The 24,218-nt window shown below is 40.0% G+C and overlaps 1 protein-coding gene across 2 annotated transcripts in view; it reads right to left on the bottom strand.

Annotated features, from left to right (window-relative positions):
• The window catches only part of rhpn2 (rhophilin, Rho GTPase binding protein 2), a 29,353-nt gene extending 8,906 nt beyond the window's left edge, over positions 1-20,447 (bottom strand). Inside the window, exons 1-8 of one of the 2 annotated variants that reach the window (XM_046401916.1) lie at positions 20,144-20,447; positions 14,590-14,705; positions 10,355-10,483; positions 4,669-4,744; positions 3,842-3,919; positions 3,399-3,523; positions 1,670-1,836; positions 196-383 (exon numbers count right to left, since the gene is read on the bottom strand). In XM_046401916.1, the coding sequence (XP_046257872.1) occupies positions 196-383; positions 1,670-1,836; positions 3,399-3,523; positions 3,842-3,919; positions 4,669-4,744; positions 10,355-10,483; positions 14,590-14,705; positions 20,144-20,209 (945 nt within the window). In that variant the 5' untranslated portion in view covers positions 20,210-20,447. The remainder of the gene's footprint in view (positions 1-195; positions 384-1,669; positions 1,837-3,398; positions 3,524-3,841; positions 3,920-4,668; positions 4,745-10,354; positions 10,484-14,589; positions 14,706-20,143) is intronic. The other variant, XM_046401827.1, reaches the window with a different exon arrangement.
• Positions 20,448-24,218: the final 3,771 nt, after the last annotated feature.

The following is a 24,218-nucleotide window of genomic DNA, read 5'->3' as shown; positions in this document are numbered from 1 at the left end:
GATAGAGTTACTAAGAGGACATTAAAAGCACTGATCCAGTTTAAATTGCTGACAGAAGTGAAGAATTGAGCTGTGGTGACATTATTACTTTACATTCACCTTAAGTACAGTATATCCTACTGACCCTACAGTAAGAGAAAGAGAGAACACTGTGCCTATATGATGTGAGGACTGTGCATCTTTGCTGCCATTTACCTTTGCAGCCTCCTGGGCCATTTTCATCAGGGAATAGAACTGGTTTCGGATCCCAGGCAGTGCAATCTTCTCAAACAGGCACTCCTGAGCCTGAGCAAGCATCAACCGAATCAACATACTGAGCATGGCTGGACTCATGTCATAGCTGGGAGTGTGGGTGAATGTTTCCTTCAGGTGGTTCAGGGTACCTGAGGGGTGAGGGTGAGAGGACAGCACAGCTTGAAACCAGACTATAGTTTATAAGCTAGTTCAGTTAGGAGACTCTGTGCTAAAACAATGACAAGGGACAGGGCGATTTTACAATTCTACTTCAAGGCTTTCCAGGAATTAAATATCTTTTCTCTTTTCTCATCAGTTAGTTCAGGGTCAGCTAATTAAGAAGAGGCACATTCCGACTGGAATCTGTCATTTACGTGCATTAACTCTAATTAATGATACTCTCTTATACAGATGCTTTAAAAAGGTTCCATACAGAAAGTTAAATGATTCAGTTTGTTAGAACATCGACTTCTTTTTTTCCTAGGGCCTGTTGCTGTTACTATGGCAACCAGCAAGGGAGAAAAGCTCACTGCTACAAGTGAGTGAGTGAGTGTGTGTGCTTCTTTAAAATTGAGCCAAGACACAAACCTTTTTAAATTAGTTTTTCATGTTCAGTGGAAGCATAAAGGCCATCTGCATTCCAACTGAGAACGCCTCCCTCTTATTTTACAGATTAAAAACCTGGCAGCAGAGAGTTGTAGACAACTTAATAACAGAGCACTGCCTTGATGGTCTTCATCTAAGATTTTGCCATTGTTGGCTGGCTTCTCACACCCTCCAAAACTCTTTTGTGTCCTGACTTAAGGGCACTGCAGCAGACCTACTACAGCTAGCATCCCAACTTACTGCCTCCCAGCTTAGTTTCTTACTGAGTACTTATACTGGTGACAATGTTCCTCATTACAGGCATATTTTTTTTTACACAGTACAAGCCTAAATTATAGCCATCAACATAACCAAAGCCATTGCCTGTGCAGAGCAGTAATTATACCACCATACTCATCTTACGGCCAAGTCATAATTCTATCAAAGCTGGTTTGAGCTTCCTGAAACCTCAGGGGGCTGGGAGACCAGCACATATGACTGGTGCTTCCCTGGAGCTCAGCCTCATACCAAGAATCCAGAAAGACACAAACTGCACCCGTTCTCAATCATGAAGCAGAAGAGGGTGGAGTCTGGCACATACTTTGATAATAAGGTTGAACACTGTGTGCCGTTTTAAAGTTAAGGTCATTTGAAAATGTCTGCAAGGGGAAAATGAAGTGCACATGTCGATGTCAGTGTTTATTATTTGTTTTTCTCTATCTATTCCATTCACTTATCTTTATGAACAGGTTCTGTCAATAGAAACTTAGCTATGGCCAATATGTCTCTTAAAGATAGTCATTTCTAACCTGGCTAGAGAGGAATTGTCTGATTAAACAGCTTATCCTACCTGCAGCTATCTGGAAGGAAGAAATGGCCTCCTCCAAGCCGGCTATCGTCTGTCGGTCACTACGGGTACCGATCTGAGAGTAGAGGGCGGCCATGTTGAAGAGGATGCTGGCCTTCTCCAGTGATAGGTTCTGTTGGCACACTGGCACTCCTGTGAAGGAATCATACCTGGGGAAAAGAAGTGACAACTGTCATTATTTATTTTTGCAAGGCGGAAATCAAAACAGTTCTAAAATGTAATAAAAGAAGAAATAAATAAATAAAAAAGGAGAGGCCAAAAAGATTAACAATGTAAAAGATATTTGATGATGTCTGCAATCACTTAAATACAGAATAAAAGTCTATTTTCAACACTTTGGTGTAGGAACCTTTAAACATGCTATATATTTTTTATTTACACATTGTCTCTGAGTTTAAACCATCTTTAGAACAATTAAAAAGGGTTTGTACCCTTAAGCTAATCTCTCTTTTCTCTGCCGCATGAATGAATTAAGTACATCTAACATAAAGTCTCTCAGGGGTCACAACTTGCATTTTAGCCTCTCTTCAACCAAACAGGTTCAGTTCAGTTGGTAACACATTAGAATGCTTTGCGTTTGAGTTTCTATTGTTAAAAGTTGAAGAAAATGACCATAAATATGAACAGAACAAAGCATGAGCAGTTTGTATGCAGTCATTCCAGTTCCTCTTCCAATGCAGCCTTAAGAAGCCTAAAGGCAGTGCAACAGTTAAAGAAATACTGCAGCTTCTCAAGATCAAGAAAAATCTCATCTGTTGAGTCCCTACTATTGGAAAAGTAAAATGGTTTACCCCTAAAGCAACCCTGCCTACATTTGAGAGTAGTGGAAACACAAAACAGATCTGGGGCTTAGGTACATTTATTATGGGTTACATACGGTTTCCAAGGGTACTATACTGAAAGCACTTTGCTGGAAACATTGCTTTTGGTTTTCAAGCGCTTAGTGCTTGATGATACAAAATTTCCCTCAGATGGATGAAAACTGCTCCTTTTACCCACACAAACTCCATTAACCAGAGTCAGCATTAGTAAACAATCACATAACAATAACATCCAAGAATATTGCAGAATATTGCTAAAAACAATATGTGTGTACTTTGTTCATATCTTGTTGGTCCACCCAAGGGTAAAATATCTAATATCTGAGAGATTAGTTTAGTTGGTGATCAGGACAAACTTATCTAAGCCCATGTGTCTCATGTGCACTGCAGCAGTTCTCTCGTCTCTCAGCAAAATTTCTCTTCTGCTTGTAACAGGTGAAAAATACGGCAGGAAGGAAGAACCAAACCAGTCCACTCTATCTGAACAACTTTCAAAAGTAACAACCTGACTGAGTGTTTGCTGTTTAAGCTTAGCCTTTGAAAAACCCCAATAAAGAGCAAGGCAGCGTTCTTTTAAATGTCCTTGGCTTATTTCTTTTTCACTGGTATAACCTCATCTGTTGTCTTTCTTTCTGCACCATTCTCTCCTAAGGTGAGGAAGTTAAGCCCATATTTATTATTTCTTTACGATTCATTTCTTATTTGTTTTGGAAACTATTGTAATGTCCATTTGTATTTGTTTTTTTTCCACCATTTTTATTTTAACAATAAAATTTCAGGAAGTACAGTTAATAATTTCTCTTAAAGATGGTTAATATTATTACTATTATTATTTGTTTTGTTTTGTTTTGCTTTGTTTTTTATAATAACTGGTCATAACTCGCATGTACCAGGTGAAGAAGATGCCAGTCTGGTGGGATGGGGAGAAGAATCGGCTCTCAATCAGAGGAAGATGGCTGAAGTATTTTGCAAGCAATTCCACCCCGGCCTCATTTCGACTTGGAGTTCTGCAAGCCTGGGAAATGAAACGAAAAAAATCTCAAATGGTCTAAAATAACAGTTGCAATAGAAACATGTGGATAGTTTCTCACATGTCCGTCACAGGATGGGATTGAGAAAATATGTTTTTATCATTTGAGGAAGGAAGGAAAGGAAAGTGACATATCTTGTCATTGGAGGAAACTCACTCCAATGAAATTTGTTCTCTGCATTTAACCCACCCAAGTGACGTGCACACACACAGCAAACCCGGGGCAGTAACCCTACTGCAAAGTAAAAAAGCCACATACTACAAATGATTAACATGTCACATTAAGCTAGGAATCTACGCTACCTGTCTCAGGTCCATCAGGTCAGCAATGTCATCTTCATAATTGTTCCCATCTTCGCTGTAGTGCTCCAAGATGAAGTCCTGTCAGAGACAAATACATCTCAACATCTCAATACAGTATGTTTTCTGACCAGCTGTTGGAGTGCTCCTCAAGCCACATGACCACATGACCTTTCAATTACAGGGTGGCTTCTCCAACAACCAGTCCACTCTGTCACATCATTCCTAACTGTACACAGACGTCCAACTGTACTGCGTAGAGTAGACTGGTGAGACATGTCATTTGTTAATGCCAGCCAGAGGAAGATGGCCTGAAAACTGAGGTGTGACTACAGTCAATAAATAAAGCATTAATATGCTCAGACACCACAAAGTCAGAACGCCTCTCGTACTGATTGATGGCAAACCAGAACAGGATCATCGTGCTTGTAAACGTGCAATCGGGACTTTTACGAGAGCGCTTTGTTTCATGGGGACACAGCTACGTGAGAACACTACAGGGCTCAAGAACTACTAACCTACTTTCAGGGAAATATTTTTATGGAGAGATGAAGTATTGTTCTTGAATGACGTGGTGAACATAATGCAGCATTTGCACAGGGCGCAGACAATGTGACCCAAATGCTTAATGAAAGGAGTAATTCCGTAATGCTGTAATTAAATCCTTATTGAAAATTGGCCTACCAATGTGGGTCGTATTTGCTTCCAGCAAATTAACAGTATTTGTAAACATTCATCTGAATATTTCGGTTCTTGTGCTCCTGTTGTATTTTCAAATTCAGATTGCCATTTCTCTCAAAGTGGGGCAACTGTAGTTGTTGCTTCTGTACCTTTAACAGAGTGAAGAAGTCAATTTCTTTTGTCTCCTTCAGACCCAGGGCAATGAGAGGGATGTTGGCTGTTTCCCTGTAAGCAAAACAAAAAGACAGAAACAGATGCATCAGATTCAGCAATCTTATGGTCAATACGATATATATTTTATAGTCTGATTCCATATTCAGCATTTTTCCATTTACTAACATAGATCTTACCAATAAAATTTAAAAATGATGCAGTTTCCTCTCTCTGTCTGTGGTCATATCCCACCCACACAATCTAACTGCTTACATCATGAATAATAGCCTATAAACACTGAATAATCTGAACCAGAAAAGTAACTGAAGTTAACAAATAAATGTACTTACTTAAAAAGAATGACATTTGTCTCAAAATTAGTGTAATTACAGTGGTATGAAAAAGTTTGATGTCATTTTTCTGTTGTGGTGCCCAAATTTATGCACCTGCCTAATGTTGTTTAAGTAATTGTTGCACACTTTCTGTTAATCCTATAAACTTCATTTCACTTCTGAAATATCACTGTGTTTGTCTGCTATATGATATATTTAACTGAAATTGCTGATCCGAACAACCAATGATTTATAAAGGAAAATCCTGAAAATGATCAGGGGTGCCCAAACTTTTTCATACCACTGTATAAGCTAGCAGAAAACTGAAATATACATACTCGTGTGCTTGGGTGAATTGCACTTTTACATTCGTTACATTCCATCACTGGTTCTCCTAAACTTTGACAGGAAGATTTTCACTTGTACTACAAATGTATATCAGTATATCAAATATGGATTATTGGTCTCCTTGGTTAATAATAATCTGTATCATATCGGCCTTAAAAAAAACAAACAAACAAACAAAATAAAACCTCATCGGTCGATGCCAACCAGGACAATAACTCTGCTGACAGTGACTGATACAGCTGGACATTAGATACTAAAGGACGGTTCTTTCTGCGGTTCAAGATCTCAAACCGCACACAATCCCTTGTTTGGGATATCACATCAGTAACACAGGGAGATTATTAATAATTATTAATTAGTATTATTAGTCCTGCCAGCAACAGCTCTGTCACATAAGAAAGTTTAGATTTTCGTCTCCTGATCTTTAATTAATCAGTGTAGTTTGTAGAGGGGAGGTTGGGATTAGGCAGATGGTGCCATATGCGCACGTTAGGAGTTAGGATTAAAGGTGAATTGGACCCCCACGACTCCTTTTACTGTGAAGCAACACAACTCTGTTGATTAACCGTTCTGAAGGCCCTGTTTCAGCAATGTTGACGATTGTTTACTCTATCCTCTAGAGTTTTTCTGTCTGTATGAACCTGGAAGTCCCTGCTGCTGACAGATGGAAAGCAGGTTCAACTTGTTATGAGTGCCGAGGAAATATAACCTGACAGACGCCTGATGGTGACCAGACAGTCTACAGAAAAAACAAATCCTCCCTCCTACTGAAAGCAGGAAAATGAGGTGTAACTAAATAAATTATACCTTTTAAAGACATGCTTGGGTTGTTTCTAGATTAACTAAGCATTAAGGCTATTCAAAACAACTTCAAATCAGAGCAGAAGTTGCACAATCCTCATTTCAACATTGACAAGTCACCATGATATTGCTGTCCGAAAACCCATTTTATAGGACTTCAGAGGGATCAAAGATACAGTACATCCTTTTCACTGCACAGCATGTCAAAACCAGAGGGTTTGGAAAAACAGCTCCTCAAACCCATTCATCAGTTGATGATAAGGCAGCATTCCTCTGTGAATCACAGAAAACCCCATTCATCAGTAGCACTGACAGAGCCAGATAGAGGCTGCAGTGTAATCCATTAGTACTTGTAGATGAGATCACTCTGGTCTTTTCTCTGGTGTGGCAGAGGGAGGGAGGGGCCCGAGAGGGTGAGGATATCTGTTCTGCAAGGAATCTGAAATGTTAAAAGCCTGTGGGAAGAGCTCACTCCCCGCTCTCTGCCTAACACAGCATTCAAGACGAGCTCCGTTGTTGGCACAGAACAACCTGACCCCTTAAATAACTATTCTAACTATTCTGAGTCACAAATTCAGTATATACAGTACATATGATTTTGTTTTGACTTACAGTATACTAATATGTTTCAGGTTGTAACAGCATGCCTTGACTTCATGGCCTTTGACCTTGACCTCCTATGAGAGTCGAGTGCTGGTTTGAGTGAGTTAACAACAAGAGCTCAGTAAGAGAACTATGTATATGATTATGAGTGAACTATTGGAGTGTGTTTGTAAGGTATACTTCATGTTAGCTTAGCTTACCATAAAGACCAAAAGCAGTAGGAAACTGCGAGCCTAGCTCTGCCCAAAGTTGTATAAAACCCCCCTGCCACCACCCAAGAAGCTCACTATATCTTGTTTATTTTATCTGTGCAAAAACTGAAATGTTAAAACAACAAGAAGTGCTTTGGGTTTTTTTTCTGGCTTGCTTATTTCCTGCTTCTAATCTTTAAAAAATTCTGATCAAGTCATTTCCTGAATATTAAGGAGAGTGGTAATCTTCTCTTGTAACTCTCAGCAAGAACTCCTTTCATCCCTATTTATTGTCTCTGTTGCACAAGCACGCAGCGACCTGTAGTGCTGATATCTTTATCTTACTTAGCTCAGCTGATTCAGTAGTCTTTAAGAAAGTTCAGTTTGTTGTCCCCGTCAGGAACAATACATGGAGGAACTGAACAAACATTTACTACAAAACTACAAAAACACAATACAAGCAACATTTTGGTACAAGCGACCGTGCTAATGTCATAAAGGTAAATAATAATGTCTAACAAATTAATTTTAATGAATCCGTGTTGTATTTGTCCTTATTTTACTTATTCTATTTTGTTTTACCTTATTCTATTTTATTTTATTTTATTCTACTATTATATGTTACTCGTTCTTACGTTCTATGTATGCACCATTCACCAAGACAAATTCCTAGTAATGTAAAAACCTCTTCACTTACATGGCAATAAAGACGATTCTGATTCTGATATTTGATTAAAAAAAAAAAAAATTCTGAGAATACAGTCATCACCTGTTTTGTCTTGAGGTGGTTCAATGAGGTCATTCACTATGTGTACAGCACATGTACTGCACCAGTCACACACACGTATGCGTTTTCTGTTATACATTACTTCAAGCCAAAACCAGCTGAATCTGGACTGAGTGAGAAATAACCCCAGAAAGATACTATTCAGAGGACAGCAGAATGGTGGGAAAAGCCCAGAAAGGTGAGGAGAGGTTTTTGTTTCCATGTTTAAGACTGAGGTTGTATTTCAGGCTGAGGGGAGGTGGGTAACACTCCACTGTGGCTGTATAGCGTCATCCCAGTGAGAAACCTGCTCAGAGATGACAGGAAAACACTTTCTCAACATATCCAATATTCCAATGTGTGTGCTGTCTATACACCTGTATGTGTGGCCTTTTGTGGACCTGGTAGTGCAAGTATGACACACCACCACGCACTTTAGACTTAGACACGTTTTTAATTTTCTTTTGTGCACAATGGTGGACAGGTGATTGCACTTTCACAGGATGCCTATTGTCTGTGTATGAAGAGGTGAGCAGGTGTTTTCTCTGAGAGGCTGCCAAGGAGGTTCCCACACTTGAATGTGTCTGATCCCATGTGACAGAGAGACACTTGGGCCTTAAGACTGTACAGAGAGGCAGCTGTTGAATTTCAAGGATGTTGATGTCATGTAATTAGCAAACTAATTGTCTTTTTTTTCCCAAGTGGCTCTATGTCCAAAACAGAGGAGGTTGTTTCTTGTTTCTTTGACTAGGACTCCAAACCCTTTCAGAGCTCATACATTGTACATTTTTTTGTGGGAATTAATGAAATAAAAGAGTGGAACACAAATACATATTGGCCTATTTGGATTTTTGAGAGGTACAACCTATCTTCTTACCGACTTCCACAAAGAGGATGATTCATTAAAACCGATGGTCCATAAAATTTAGTATTTTGAGTTTTATGGGGTTATCTGCAAATTTATATCAGAATTTAAGAAAACACTAAAGTTACATGCATAAGTGTTTATAGAATGAAAATGGAAAAAAAAACAGAAACAGAGCAAGACCGTAGACGCTTTGTAATTTGGAAAAAAACATGAGATTTGTGTCAATGACTCTCAGAACTGTTACCATGGTTACCACCATGCTACACCCCATCCCCCACAATCTCTCTACCTTTCTCATCACTTTGATTCTTTATTGTGATTTGTTGTCATGGACAACATGGCATCCTCTACTCTGTAAGTGTGTGTGTGTCTGTGTGTGTGTGTGAGAGAGAGAGAGAGAGAGAGAGAGAGAGAGAGAGAAAGAGAGAGAGAGCAGATGGTTTGTTTAGTGTTTGTAGGGTTCTTAATAAGAAGAGCCACCTGGACACAGACATGCCTCAATCTAATTCAAATGCAAAACTATTTTTTTTCGTTACTAAGTTCGTCATTTATTACCTCTGAAACTGAGTTCTAACCACTGAGGTGTTTGCTTTCAGCCAGTGACTGAAATTTGTTATCCTTTAAAAAGTAACAGACAACTTCAGTCCTGTTTGGCTATATTTTTAAGCAGTGTCATCTTATCATGAGAAAATGTGTTAGGAAAAGTGTTATTCACACACAGATACTACTTCTCAGGTATTCTTTATCTGTCACTGCTTCTGTGAACCTCTATATCTCCAAATCCCTGTCACCAAGTCCTTTTGTGTGTTTTAATAAAGCTTACTTGACACGTGACTGAGATAATATGTGTATTCTCCATGACATACATACTGCATTTCCATCCACACCCTACAAACTTGGCTCATCTTAAAGAAAGAAAATACCGGAGCCTCACTGTCTCTCTCACACACACATACACACACACACACACCCATGTACACCTGATCATCAGGCTGGCTTAGAGATGCCTTGTACTAGATGCTTATCTTTTTCCGGTCTAGTTTGCATACAAGTTCAACTCATCATTTCCTTGCTGCTCTGTGCATTGTCTCCCAAAAACCAGCCGAGCCAGTTTGACAACAAACACTTGGATCTTGTCTTCTTGTGTTTCTGAATGTCTCACTAACTCCATGAGTCCCTTGATAGCTGCCAATCAACACTGTGCATTTGCTTGTATGATCCTACTTGTGTATTAATAGAAGTCTGAGGGGTTATGACATCATATTGACTAGTTGACCCTAACCCTCACATCTGCAGGTTTGGGAAAGCAAAATTATGATCTGGTTTAGTTTAAGATTATGGTTAAAATTTTTAAGAATTTTGGATAGTCTGGCTTCCTTCTGACACATTATGCAACAAGAGGATAAGTGCCAAAGTCATTCAGTGTCTACAGTGCAAAGCTCTGGATGCTGTACATGCATTTTAACATGTAATGCATTTAATAGACTCATCACAGGCAGATAGTATGAACATTATACAGTACAACAAGTAATTACATTCTATGTCCTGCAGATGTATTGCTACGTATCACAAAACACAGCCTTTTTCCTTAGGAGAAGTCACTTGTGAACCAACACTGCAAGTGTTATCTGTATGGCAGGGATAGACAACTTTGCTCTGCTACAGCTTCACATTTCCTTATTTTTATGATTTCAGAAGTAGCTAACATATTCTATTAGCTTTGGCATCAGTAGAATCAGAGCAGTAAGAGAGAACAGTGATATTTGTACTTACTGGGTGTTCTGGTAGACCTCCACTGAGCTGTTGAGTCCTTCCAGCTGCCCCGTCAATAGCTGCAGGTTGGAGTTAACATAGCTCAACTCCAACAAAACCATCTCTTTAACCTTGTTGTTAGATGTAGCCCTGCACCAGGAGAGAGAGAGTGATATGCAGACAACATGAAAATTTAAAAAAAGAACATAAGAACTGAGACAAAAGGTCATAAAACGTTTGAAATAAACAGGAGAAGAAATATCAGCCTTGTTATTATCCACTCTGACGTAGCCAAACCTTCCTGCAGCTAAATATTAAAACAAGCGTGCCTTCCCTGGTATTCTTGACCACAGGCCTGCGTCACTGTGCCCCGCTGTGCACTTGATTTACTATCCAGCTTAACCAAGATCTATGAATCACAGCTGCAATCCCTGTGTCATTTAGCTGCTCATTCCCATGGTAAAATCATAGTTTTAAATAACATCCACCGTTACATGGATGACTACATGTCAGAGGCCATTATTTACAATTTACTGTATATTTTTCGAAAAAGGAAAGTTCGATGTGTATAATATGCACGTGTGTGTTGAGGTGAAGAAGACCAGAGCAGTACGTAGTGGATGTGTGTGTGTGTCCGTGAGTCTCACTGCACAGCAGAGATAAGGTTGTAATAATACCTCTGAAGGGTGTGTTAGCATGCAAAGACCAGATCCTTTGTAAGGCAGAATTTGTGATGCATTGTCTGCCTGTGAAAACAGCAAACTGCACATCACATGCATTCATGGTGACACAAGGTGACACATACACACATCACTCTAGTGTCACTTCCTTATCTCTGTTCTACAGTGAATCCTAACAGTCTCTGTCAAATATAACTAATGGGTGATTTCACCACACCTACACCCCCCCCCCCCCCCCCCCCAGCCCCAAACTCCAGTCTACACATGATCAATCTGAGCCCATCTCCCTGTCACATGAGCCCTCTCTTTCTGTAATAACAGAGGATGTGATTGTTTTAAGAAGAAAGGTGACGTGTGAAGTGCTTGCAGGCAGGATGTAAAAAAAGATCCAACTGAATTTTCTTCCATTTCAACTTCAACAGTATAAAATTTTCCAAATGTTACAACTTTAACAATATGAAAAACGCGTCTGAAGCACTAACCAACAGTTAATACCGTTAGAACTTGGGCATGAAAAGTTGAATCTTGTAATGTGGTCTTACAGATGGTGGAGTCACAGCGCTCTGATGTAGGCCACAGTTAGCTACCAGACGACTGACAGTTTTTCTCGCCATACAATACAATGGAAAACAACAGTGATGTCAGCCCCTTAGCTTAGCACTGATGCAACATCATCACTTCCTTTTGGCCTTCTGAAGGGTTTCTGAGGAAGTTTGGTCTGAGAAATCCATCAGGTCGGAGGAGGTAATGGTGTTGTGGTTTGGGCAGAAGAGAAGCTAGCTCGCCAGCCCAAAGACTGTTATTAATATCCAATTTAATATCTAATATCAACCCACAGAGCGTGGGAATCAGACTATAAACCAGCAAGTGTGGCTTCTGACTGAAGTTTTCCCATCCCCTTTGTTGGAAAGGCTGTTTTTATGTTTTTGGTGTATTGAGAGTTTGTTGTATTTGTTGTATTCATCAATTCCTTTGATCTGATCTGGTAATGATACTGGAGTTTCATAACTGACAGATATAAATATGCTCCATTGAGTGAAGTTTTAAAAGGGCGCTGAGAGAAGGGAAGAGAAGAGAAGAGAAGAGAAGAGAAGAGAAGAGAAGAGAAGAGAAGAGAACTGGTCTAACCAGACTGACTCCACCTGTTGCTGATAGAAAGAGGAATGCAGAACGAGAGAAAGAGAGAAAAAAAAGTGAGGTTGGGGAATTGATGGCACCAAACGAAACAACAAAACAGACAGCACGCTTAAGAAAAACAAGGATTAAGGTTCTATATGGGCCATAATGACTCAGACTAAACTCTCTTAAATGCACCTTTCCATACTGTTATTCTGCACATTCCTTTCAGAAAAAGGACCATAATTTGCCACAAGCCTATATAAATGGTTTCTGAAATTTATATTTTTAGATGAGAATCCATTTTTGACATGGCAATCTTGGCTGATGTCCAAGTAGATGGGACAGCCATGGCAACGCTGTTAAGCACGGCCCCACGCACAGATGGAAGATCACAGGTGAACTACAGTCAGACTGCATATGATTTAAGGCCTTAAAATAAAGATGAGAGCATACCTGAAACTCAAAAAGGCATCCAGTCTGTACTCTGTGCTGCAGCTGGGCTGGCAAAGACACACACACACACACACACACACAGTCTACTTGCCCATGGCCTTGGCTGGGCAGACTACATGAAGTACTGGAGGAATGTGGAGACTTCTGAGAGAAGGCTTAGACAGGCCTTGCAGACACATACACCAACACACACACATGCCCAGAAGTGCACCATTGTACCATTCTTCTGCTTTGACCGAGCTTCAGTGACAAAACGTACCCCAGGACCCCGAGTTCACAAAACTTAACACCATTTGTGAGAGAGACACACGATCCCTGCCAGAGGCCACACAGGAGAACTGTACAGCTTCGTGCAGTCCATTACAGTGAGCCTGCAATAAACACTGCTTTTATGAAGCTTATAATATTCCATTCCCGACGTCCTGTCAGAGAGCTGTTGATTTCAGCTCAGGAGATTTCTATAGCTTTCTTGTAGATTTCCTATAATTAAGCACAGTCAGAACCCAGAAAAATGTTACTTACAGTTCTACATGTTTCCTGCCTTGTTTTTTTGCCTCATCAGGCAGCTAGCAGTTGACAGGCTTGTTTTTTTCCGGTATAGCAGGTTCAAGTGGTGTTACATTTAAAACTGTGTTCACAGAAACAAATCACTCTCTTCTGTCACAACTCAGAGCCAGACTGGATATCAAACTAACCAGCAAGTCGATGTAGGAAAAAGTGTGAGTCTGTATGCCTTTTTATTAAGATGACATGTCTGCCGTTGATCTTGACGAAGGCCTGACAGAACTTCATCTGAATATAAGAGAGTGTGTAATGCTTTGTTATTACTTTCAAGTCTACTTCCAGCAACAACTACAACACTGATGAGTGTTACTTTCCCATTAAATTAAAAAAAATGCACTGTTCTTCTCTTACCCTTTCACACTCTACAATAGAAATAAATTCCCTGTCTTGACCTCCAAAGATTCTTCCCTCAAATACGATTGCACTATTTTTGTTCAGTCCATCAATGAGCGTGACCGTTCAGCATTCACACCTCAGACTCCTGACAAACCATGTCGTACAACCTCCTTATTTTCAAAAATAAACAATTTGCTCCTCTTCCTATCATCCAAATGTATGTAAAAATGTAGGAAACACCACTGAGAAAAAAAAAAAAAAAAGGTTTTTACAAGAAGACTGAACAAAAAGCCTGAGGGTGAGGGTGCATGAGAGAAGTGTAAACATGCTCAGATTTCTTTGTTATATTGTATCTGCTGCAAAATCTGATCTCGAAATCTCAGTCCTACAAGAACAGGTATTTCAGCCCGCAGAAGACATCTTTTGATTTGTGTTTAGCGGCTAACTATCATACAACTTCCTCCACGATAAATTCACCTTTCAGCTTGCCGTATAACAACACAACAGACTGCCAAACTTTTCTTACTCAAGAAAGAAAAAAGTGGAGTTTTGTAGAACAGAACTGTGGTTCATGACGGGGGACAACAAAAGCAAAGGAAACAACACACCAAAGGCTTAGAAAAATGTTTACAATTCTCTGAGGCTTCTTCTAAGCCTCATTTCACAATGGCTCTTTGTTTCCATGGTCAATGGCATGCTCCTCGAGGAGATTGTTCTCTAATAACATCTGAGCCTCTGTGTTGTCTTTGGTCTCACCAAGAACTAATGACAACTCATGACAGAACGATGACAGGCCAACTGGAGTTTACTAGAGGTCACACATAATCCAGTGACATAACTGACTGAAATTACAGATGAATGAATGATATATGAATGTCTGACATGATAGAGAGATAAACAGCTGGCTGTCCCTTATGAAAACAAGTATAGCAGTGTTTACATGTGTTCATTTTTGTGTGGGTTCAAGACATCCTTTGTATATGAACATTTTCTTACCACAAAATGTATGATATGTATGTATGATATGTATGAAATGTATGATAAACAAATAGTATGCATTCATGTATGCATTCATGTCTTATCAGTCATCAGTTTTGTTCTTACTTCAGCAGGTTCTCAGCTCCAGCCCTCATCCTCATCTGTTTGATGATCTGCTGGTTCAGACTGGCTCGCTTATTCTGCAGTTTGCTTCGTCCAGTCTGGGCAAATGGGTTACAACCCTGACATAAGAAGACACAGGAAAAAACACATCAGCAGAAGATACAACTTTGCTAAGATAAGAAAAACTGCATAGCCATCAAGAAAAGATGTTCACCATAATAAAAAAAAGAGCATGATTTGTTTGGTAAGAATGTTAAAATAGATCCTTTATTTGCTTCAAGTCATTCAAACTATTTTTTTATCCATTTATACTAAGCCAACTAATAGTTGCTGTACAAATGTAAACAAAAAAAGTGGCAAATGATATCCTGTAGGGCTGCACAATATGTCAATATGCCATTTCAGCATCAACATCGCTGCGTGCCCATGCTCTGATTTTTATTTTATTTTATTATTCACATGGCAGGACACGTAATGTCAGGTAAGGCAAATGAGCTCAAACACATCATGCTATAAATATCACGCTTTTCTACTGTTCGATACAAAAGGAAAACTCAAAAAGGTATCATTTTCCATGACTAATCTACAAGGAAAGTCTGTTTATCTTCCACCACATAGATTACATTTTAACATGGTTAGAAAAGGTACATTACACAACCGTAACCCAAGAGTCCATTTGTTCATACAGTTGTTAAGAAATGTGTTATTTTTGCCCAAAATAGCTGTACACCTGTTCTCTCCCCACATGTCCATGCCAGTGTCAGAGTCACATACGTCAGACTGCAAGCAGGACATGGCTAAATTAGCAGTGGCAGAAGTAGAAGAACAGATAAGTGTTGTTAGAAGATTTTAAAAATGACAAATCTTCACATGAATAACACACCGCGTGCATCCAATATCATGCAGCCTTACAATCTACTGAACAAGCATCTGTTCAGAGCATTCAGAAAAAATGTGCTTATATCTAAACATATGAACGAGTGTTTTCAGAGCCAAAACTGACTGCTTTCACAGCAAATAAAGTTCCCCCTCTCTGGAAATCCTTTCAGCCTAGTATGTCACTTTGGGGAAGATATTTGATCAATAAACGTTCATATGATGTTAACATTACGTTACATACATTTGGCTTTAAAAGTCATTTATATACCTTTTTTTTTTTAACTTCATCTTTACACCCTGATGCAACAGCAAGGAAAAAAAAAAAAAAAAAAAAAACCTAGCTGGGTGTGGAAAGAGGTGTGCCTCTGTGGTCAGCTTGAACACATGCTCTGAGTTTACACCTAACAGCTTACATGTGATTGTACTCTGTGTCCTTGTCCTCCTTGTCCCTATCACAACCACAAGTATCCCAGCCTCACTAAGTCAACAGGCTGTGACTCAAAGCAGCACAGATAACCTGGCCTTACACATTCAAACCGACTGACTCACAGCACAGCAGAGGTGTGGTCTGTACTTTATCAGGTGCCAAAAAGCAACATGATGCACTGAGACCAGTCGGTTTGGTAAAACCAGTTAGTTCACAGTCCTCAGCTTGAGAGACTCATCTGACTAAATCTGAGTGAGGTCAGCGGCAGAAGGAGTTTCAGTTTCTACATTAGCAATAGCAAGACAAAGAGTCTCAGCACTCACACAAATGGATGTTGTCAAGAGTGCTGAATCACCTTTTGCTAAGTTATATCTGAACACAGTCACGCATCAACACCACAACAATGAGCACTTACCAACTAAGATGAAATCTATAAATTTAGTTACAGAACATACAAGATTGGAGATATACAATATATTTTTTTTAAAAAAATCACATCTGTAACTGCTTTGTTCTTTGGATTTTCTTTTGTGCTGCAGTCAAGGTCACTTCCAGCACCACTGGACATTGTAGACCTGGCTGGAGGGCAATTTAGACCTGGCTGCTCTCATAACCACGGAGTCACCTGACCATTCATTCACCTGACCAGACATTAAGCAGCTCCACCAGGGGGGCAAAACGCACAAAAGGTTAACAATATCTCTCTGATCCCCACCTCAGCAGTGCCACGGGATGGAAGGATACAATCCCTCACTGGTTTCCCACACACTGACACCCTAAGTATCCGCATTGGTTAAGCTGATTTGGTTAGTCATAAAAACCATACACTTCTTTGAGAGGACAACTGTTTTTTGCATTGTGACTTCCTCAGGTTTGTTTGTCACATCATAATCAATGTGTAATTTGGGTCACATTATAACTAAATTTATGTTGCTCTCTAAAACCACACCACTGTGGTCACTTGTTTGTTTCTGTACAAAAACTTAAACAACCCAAGAGTGTACGACCATTTACACAAATGAATGCCTAGTTATTACACCATAAAGCTGTATCAAAGTCGCCGGGGGCGTGGCCTGGCTGGACACAGCTGTAGCTATTTTTAGAATGACAGCGGGGTGGGGACATTAGCACACGACTAAAGAGGGTGTGGATTTTATGTTGTCACATCAATCATGACATCAAAAGCAGGGTCTACGTGTGTGTTAAAGAACAAAGGAGTGGCTAGTGGTTGATAGTCAGAGCAGTATATTCTATGTTTTATTGTACTGTACTAAGCTGTGAAACTTAATGTGGCAATGCAATGTTGGCATTCCAAAGCGATGATCCTGATCCTACATAGCAACATAACTGTTATCATCAGCGACCATAACACCTTGTCTCATCATCAAGAATTACAGTTAATCCACACAACTGATGGGTTTGGTACCACACCTCTACACTGACTTTTGTGTTTTCCATTGTCTTGTGTTTACTTTAGGTGTGCAGCTTGTTTGATGGTGCATAAGCTGCACAGGACTCACTTCATTTAATTCAGGAATACGTAAAGCTGCCATACCTGACTGTCACATCAACACAGACTTTTGGAGGAAAACTTGATAATCATTACATCATTCAATCAAGTCACATGTGGAAGTGAATCTCTAGATCTGGCTGTGCTACTGCCTTGTCTAACCCACTGAAGCACTCAGGGAGATGAATCCCTCCTGTCCGGTGGCATGCCCAAACAGTACAGCCTTTCTCTACGAGCTTACAAAATACTTCATTAGAGCAAAACACAAAGGCGGTCCTGTCCATTATCATATTCATCAAACAGCAAATCATTCTGCTGTTGTATAACTGAAGCTTCATAAAGAACATGTAGAGCAAATGTCCATGTGGTAGTTGGTTTGTATAACTGGTCATTAAGACTGGCAACCCGCCAAGAAGAGGCTACAGTCACCAGTTTTGTTTTGACACAGAGCGTGCCCAGTATCTCAGGTTCAGGCCTTTTCATGTTTGATTTCACACGCTGAATCCACTCCAGATTACCCAAAAGGGGATGTGCTTCATTCAAGCCAAAGAGAGACATCTTTATATTGTGTGACTTATTTGAAGAAATGACATTTGATGACAGCTGAATCTCTCATTTATCTTTTTCCAATACAAAGCCTGCTGAGGGAATCTAAGTGTGTCTCCAATTCGAGGGAGTTTGTCTGGTCTGTGAACCAGGACACATGTTGTCAATTTGCGTCTGTGGTCTGGCTGAAGGACGGCCTCGGGCCAGATGCTACGTCAATGCTCTCGTTGGCCGAGGAGGATAAGAAGAATAAACATGCCGATTCGACTTTTTGTTCTGCCATCTTTCCATCCTGCAACCGTCCAGTCAGACTTCAGCCAGCTGGAGGTGAAACAGTGGACGGCTGGGAAAGGAGCCCTGAACCACAGCAGCTCCCCAGAGCATAGTGAGGCCTTGTAAATCATTAAACTCGTTTTCACCCAAGAGAGAGAGGGGCACAAAAAAAAAGGAAGCAATGACCATCTTGGCTCCTCTGTTTAAAATTTGACCTAAAAGTTTCCAAATTGCAAATCTCTTTAACATGACATAACGAGAAAGCGGAATTCATTGCTTTGTGGTTTTGTCAAATGTGCAAGCCTTTTAATACCAAGACGGGTCCCTGCAATGAAAGTTATGGATCTTAAGCACTCAACACTGACAAAGGACATATAGAGAGAGTGAGAACGATGGAGAAAGTACCATGAGTTAGGCTCTCAGTGTGTGTTGCAGTAGCAAAGAAAACAGTTTGTGACTGAGGTATTAGGCTTCGTAGCCTCCCATCATGTGGCAGTGCCAGACCAGGCTCCCACTGACCTTTTTATAGACACAGGAAGTGCAGCACAGAGCCTAAATCCAGACAGCGTTCAGAGGGGGATTTGGGGGGATTGAAAGACACAAAGACGTTGTTCAGATGCCCATCTAAACAAGCTTGTCCATGAAAACACTCCAGCTGAGGACACTGGTACAAATGTGGAGGAGCAAGACACAGCCCACAACATGGCACACAGGGGACTCAGCAAAAACACTTTAGATAATCACTCAAACACTGCCAAGTGCCTTTCTGATGGCCTCAACCTAGGGTAACTCACAGCTTTTCAGTGTGTTACAGTCACCAGGATATCAAACGTAGAAGTGGTCAGAGAGGTTTCTCTGCAGATCCTGTTTCAAAGAATGCTAATTACTTTAAGGCTTACCGCTATACAATGACAGCTCACCAGCTAATTAACATGATGAATGCTTAAACTTAATCACAAATACAGGCAGGGGAAAGTGCTCCTCTTATCTGAGGAACAACTTAGATAACTTACTGCCCACATTTACATTTTAATTACTTTGCTGATGTTATCTGGAGTACATCCCATGTGTGCAACCCCAAGATGCAGTCAATCAAGTCACAGTCAAAAGGTCATGGCTGTAGTGTTATTACAGCACTGTCATCTTTGGCCATTCATTAAGAAGAACTAAGAAAATTAATGAGGACAGAGCTCTGAGGAAAATAATAATAATTTAAAAAAAATTACCAGTTAAAAAATAAGAATAAAACAGGTCTGCAGCAGGCTAATCTGACCTACATTTAGCAGGGCTATTTAAGTATCAATCACCACCACACCTCTGACGACAGCAGGGGCCTGATAATGCTGATTATGTGATGTTTGGTCACTGCTCTTACAGCCTTTCTTGCTATCAGTAACTGCAGGAGATACAGCTATTCTTACACACACACACACACACACACACACACACACACTGTGACAGCTGAAGCTGACAGTGCCGTGCCTTCTGCTGCTGCTGGTGACACATCAGGAGCTGTAGCATTTGTTCTGCTGTGTGTAACCATGCTATTTTTACATGGAATGTTTACATTTTATTTTACTATTACCTTTTATCAATGTGTCCCATATTTTATGTTTTCTAAAACACATTGCGAAATATAGTGAATTGAAGTTAAATAGCCGAACATTGTCTACAAGTAGTTAAGCTGCGAGTCGATATATCTTTTCCCTTGGGCGCATTTTGACATCGGTGCTATATTAATTATGAACTGAAAGAGTTTCAAAAAAGTTACATTTCAACGGCTCCAGTCAAACAATAAACACGTCAGAAACAGTCAGCTAATGTGATTTTATCTTTCTTTTTTTCTTTTTTTATTGCCCGTGCCATGGGCAATACCACAGGCGTACAGCCTACAATAATTTGTGACGAGAAACAAAACTCACCTTTCTGAAATAGTTCCGGTCTCCTCCGCTGTCTTTGATGCCGTTTGGTAACAGAGTGTCCGTCATCCTGAAGGCTCAGGCTCGCAGAATGTCAGCGGAAAAACAGGTGAGTTAAAAAAAAACTTATGTAAAATCAGACCACTGCTGTTCAACAGGTGAGTATTCTCTGCCCTCCGACAACTCGTCTGCTCTCACTTCCCTCCGCTCAGGGAGTTTTCCAGCAGAAACCAGAAACTCCGCCCAAACGAGAGAAAAAAAGACTGGGTGGTGCGTTCACGACCACGCCAAAACACACTGACCGAGCGACACCTGTTTCTCTCAGGTTGTACACGCTGCACGGTACATGAGACGGTACGAAATGACGAGGAAAGACTCACCAATGCAAGTTTCATGTCAGTTTCACCTCGAGTTAGGCCTGACTTACAGGCGCAAAAGTTGCACCATCTGGTGCGACAGAAAGCCCAAATAAAGTAGGCAAGCACCTTTATGCTAAAAATAGCCTGGTTAAAGGCCTGAGGGTTTTGTTTATAGTTGTGTTTAGACTTTATGTTAAGTGGTGGCATCAAAATGCTAATTATCTCTAAGTAAACTAGATTACAGGAAATCCCAATGGGATAAATAAAATCAGAGTTCACAAGACAGAGAAACCACAGGCTGCAGAATAATTTACGAGGGTATTTATCTAAAACTATAAAAATAATAATAACCGAAACGTGAACAGGAAGTCACATGTTGACATCTGCGCCAAGTATTAAAATGTATCAGTGGGTTTAAAAAGAGAGTAGAGTAGGCTAACGAAATGGAACCAAAACACTGACAAAGGCAGGAGTAGGTTAGCACAGCTCCTGTTATTGATATTATTTCCTGTAGGTAGGCTACTTCATTGGAAGGGAAGGCGTCCCAGTTATTCAGAATTATGTAAAATGGCTGATTCCCCTCAAAATCACAAGGAAAGTCTTGGTTTGGTTTCTCACCCGTTTTTCCACCTTCCTGCTCTCTTCCTTCCTGTTGTATTAAGCGTGGGAAATGGTAGTTTGACTTCAAACTGAGGGCGGCACGGTGGTGCAGTGGTTAGCACTGTCGCCTCATAGCAAGAGGGTTCCAGGTTCGAATCCCGGACTGGGCCCTTCTATGTGGAGTTTGCATGTTCTCCCTGTGCCTGTCTGGGTTTTCTCCGGGTTCTCCGGCTTCCTCCCACAATACCAAAAACATGCACGTTAGGTTAATTGGCTACTCTAAATTGCCCCTAGGTGTGAGTGTGTGGTTGTCTGTCTTTGTGTGTTGGCGATTGACTGGCGACCAGTCCAGGGTGTACCCCGCCTCTCGCCTGTAGTCAGCTGGGATAGGCTCCAGCTCCCCCGCGACCCTGACGGATAAGCGCTACAGAAAATGGATGGATGGACTTCAAACTGAACACATTGTTGCACCTGAATAAAACAAATAGCATAACCGTCCTCAGGTCAGTGATTATCATATCACAACTGTTATAGAAATAATGCTGCAGTGGAAACAAAGGTTTTATTGTCTGAAGCTGACATTGCAGTATTTGATTTGGTAAATGAAAATGTAATTTAATACCATATCATATGTTTCAAGAATTTATTAATTGGAGTTGCAAGGACATTATGAAAAATTTGTTTCAGGAAAAATACAGTTGTAATTAAAAGACATTTTAACTATAGTGTTGGTGTGAAATATACATTCAAACACTAGGAAGTAAAGTAATAAAAATGTCCAGCTTGTGTGATCTTGGTTGACTGGCAACAGCAGTAAGACACAGCAGTAAGACAAGCTGTGGTTAATTCAGACTATTTAGTGTTTGCACTGATTTCAGATTGAGTTCCCATTGAGTGGGTCTGTGCCTGAACTCAACTCTGCGCCTAAGCAGTAATTTTTGTCAGGGCCTTGTATGAAGGTACCTGGTATTTGTTGTGGTGTGTTGGGGTAAAACAAGAGGACCTCTGTGTGTGTGTGTCTAGTTTTACCACTTAGAAAGCAGGTTAAATTCCTGTTAGTGGAGGAGGTGGTTATTATTGTCGCAGAAGATTACTGACAACAACTAAACTGAGTCTGGAAACTGGACCAAAGCTTTCTTTGTCTGGAACATTTCTGTATCTGAAAGTCAAAGGCTTTTGGAGCAGAATTGTTTTAAATCTAAGCCCCGTTTAACATCTGCGTGAATGATTTAGTTTTCATTTCATTGTTAGACCACAATGAATATTACATATAGATTTTCTGTCTTCAGTGGCATTTTGTGCATATTAAAATGAGTACTAGACAAGCAGTAACTTATAGCTGTTTGTCCAGTGAAGCACCGTGCAAAACCACAGAAGTGAATATCAAATAAAGTTTTAGAGTTCAATAAAGACATTGATATTTACAATTACTGGTTGACATTCTCATGCAGACAGAACTTAATGTTTCACAGACGTAGTTAATATTGGACAGGAGATGGAAGTTCAAGGTGCAGCAACCCCCCCCCTCCCAGCGCTGAGCTGACGAGGTGACACAACCCTGTACAAACCATTCAGTCTTGGCATGTGCCCTTCAGTTTCCGACTGACACATGGTTTGGGGGGGGTTCTTGTTTTTGGTTAGGACAAGTAAAGAAAGGAGGATTGTAATGGTCATAATTTGTCATCAAATTGTTGAACACGAGATGTGCTGCTCATTATGTGTGAGAAATCAACATTGATTTAACACAATGCATTAAAGTATGAAAGCAATCACTGGTATCACTGCTTACTTCTCAAGTCATTACAGAGGTTTGGACTTTGGTCACACACACCATTTCAAAATTAAGTTTAAACAGTCCAGGAACTCTTATAACTTTGACCATGACAATATGGAGCCACGTAAAAAGGGTGTCAGTATGCTGTGAAGTATGTCTGTTACAACCACTCAGTAAATGGTCAGAAAATCAAAAAGAGAAAAAAAAGTGTCAGTTAACTAATCATTTAACTAAGTTGCTTTTAGATTCTGAAATGTGAGGATTTGTTGTTCTCCCTGACTGTCGTTGTACTAAACAATGTCATCCACTAGGTGGTGGTAGAGGTTAAGCCTTGTCCATTAATCTTTCCTTAAATGTATTATGTAATAAAGGTATTAGCTTCTTTTCTCTTTTAGCTTTTTAACTTTTGTTTGTTTACATCACAAAGCTATACTAGCACACACTGATAAACATGTTTGACTTACCCTGTATGGTGTTTGTGTTGAATGAGGTGCTTGAGGTTATCAATATACTCCCAATCACACTTTCATGTTCAAAAAGTGCTGCTTTCTTTAAGATATGAATTACAGGTGTTTTTCTGCACAATTTTTAAAACTTGGATTAAATCAGTCATTTATTATTACTGTGGCTAGTACCCTCCTCTCTTCTCTCTGAAAATGTGACTCTTATGTTTTGTTTACAGCCATGGGGAGTAAAATGAAAACTCAGTTCATAGGAAGCAGCTCTGTTGGACATTCCTGCAGCCAGCATGCCAGCAGCACATTTCCTCAAAAGCTGTGACATCAGTGGCATTGTGCTGTGTGATAAAACTGCAAAAACGGCTTCTAATAATCACGTTGTTGTCAAGCATCTTGATGCGACACGTGTCAGGTGGATGGAATAGCTTGACGAGGGAGAAGTGCTCACCTGCAACAAATTTTTACATGTGCAGAAAAAGTGCTGCATTTAAATTGCTGTTCACTATATATGTAGGCTATATAACCTCCCTGACTTTGACAAGCTGCAATGTAGGTTACAAAATATGTAAAAAATGAATCAATGAGCCATACTTAAAAAGATCCTTCAAACTGTTTGAAAGGAGTACTGACACAGTAGACTATAACATGCTGATAGTTACATTTACTTGCTTATTTGATCTATTTGATTAGATAAGCAAGTAAATATCTAATCTATTTGATATTTATGAGGAAAGCCTGGCCCCAGTGTTACAAATCAAGCCAAGAGGCAGGGCGAAGACACTTTGTGGGTAACTGTTATCTTTACCACTTAAAGAGGGAGAATTTTTTTTAGAAGCAACTCTTCGTATTAGGAAGCTTTTTGAAATATGGTACCAGGACTCTGGAAA

Source organism: Scatophagus argus, chromosome 1, assembly GCF_020382885.2.
Source record: "Scatophagus argus isolate fScaArg1 chromosome 1, fScaArg1.pri, whole genome shotgun sequence".
Taxonomy (NCBI): Eukaryota; Metazoa; Chordata; class Actinopteri; family Scatophagidae; genus Scatophagus; species Scatophagus argus.
The sequence above is the reverse complement of the archived record's forward strand: the minus strand, read 5'-3'. Positions and strand labels throughout refer to the sequence as shown.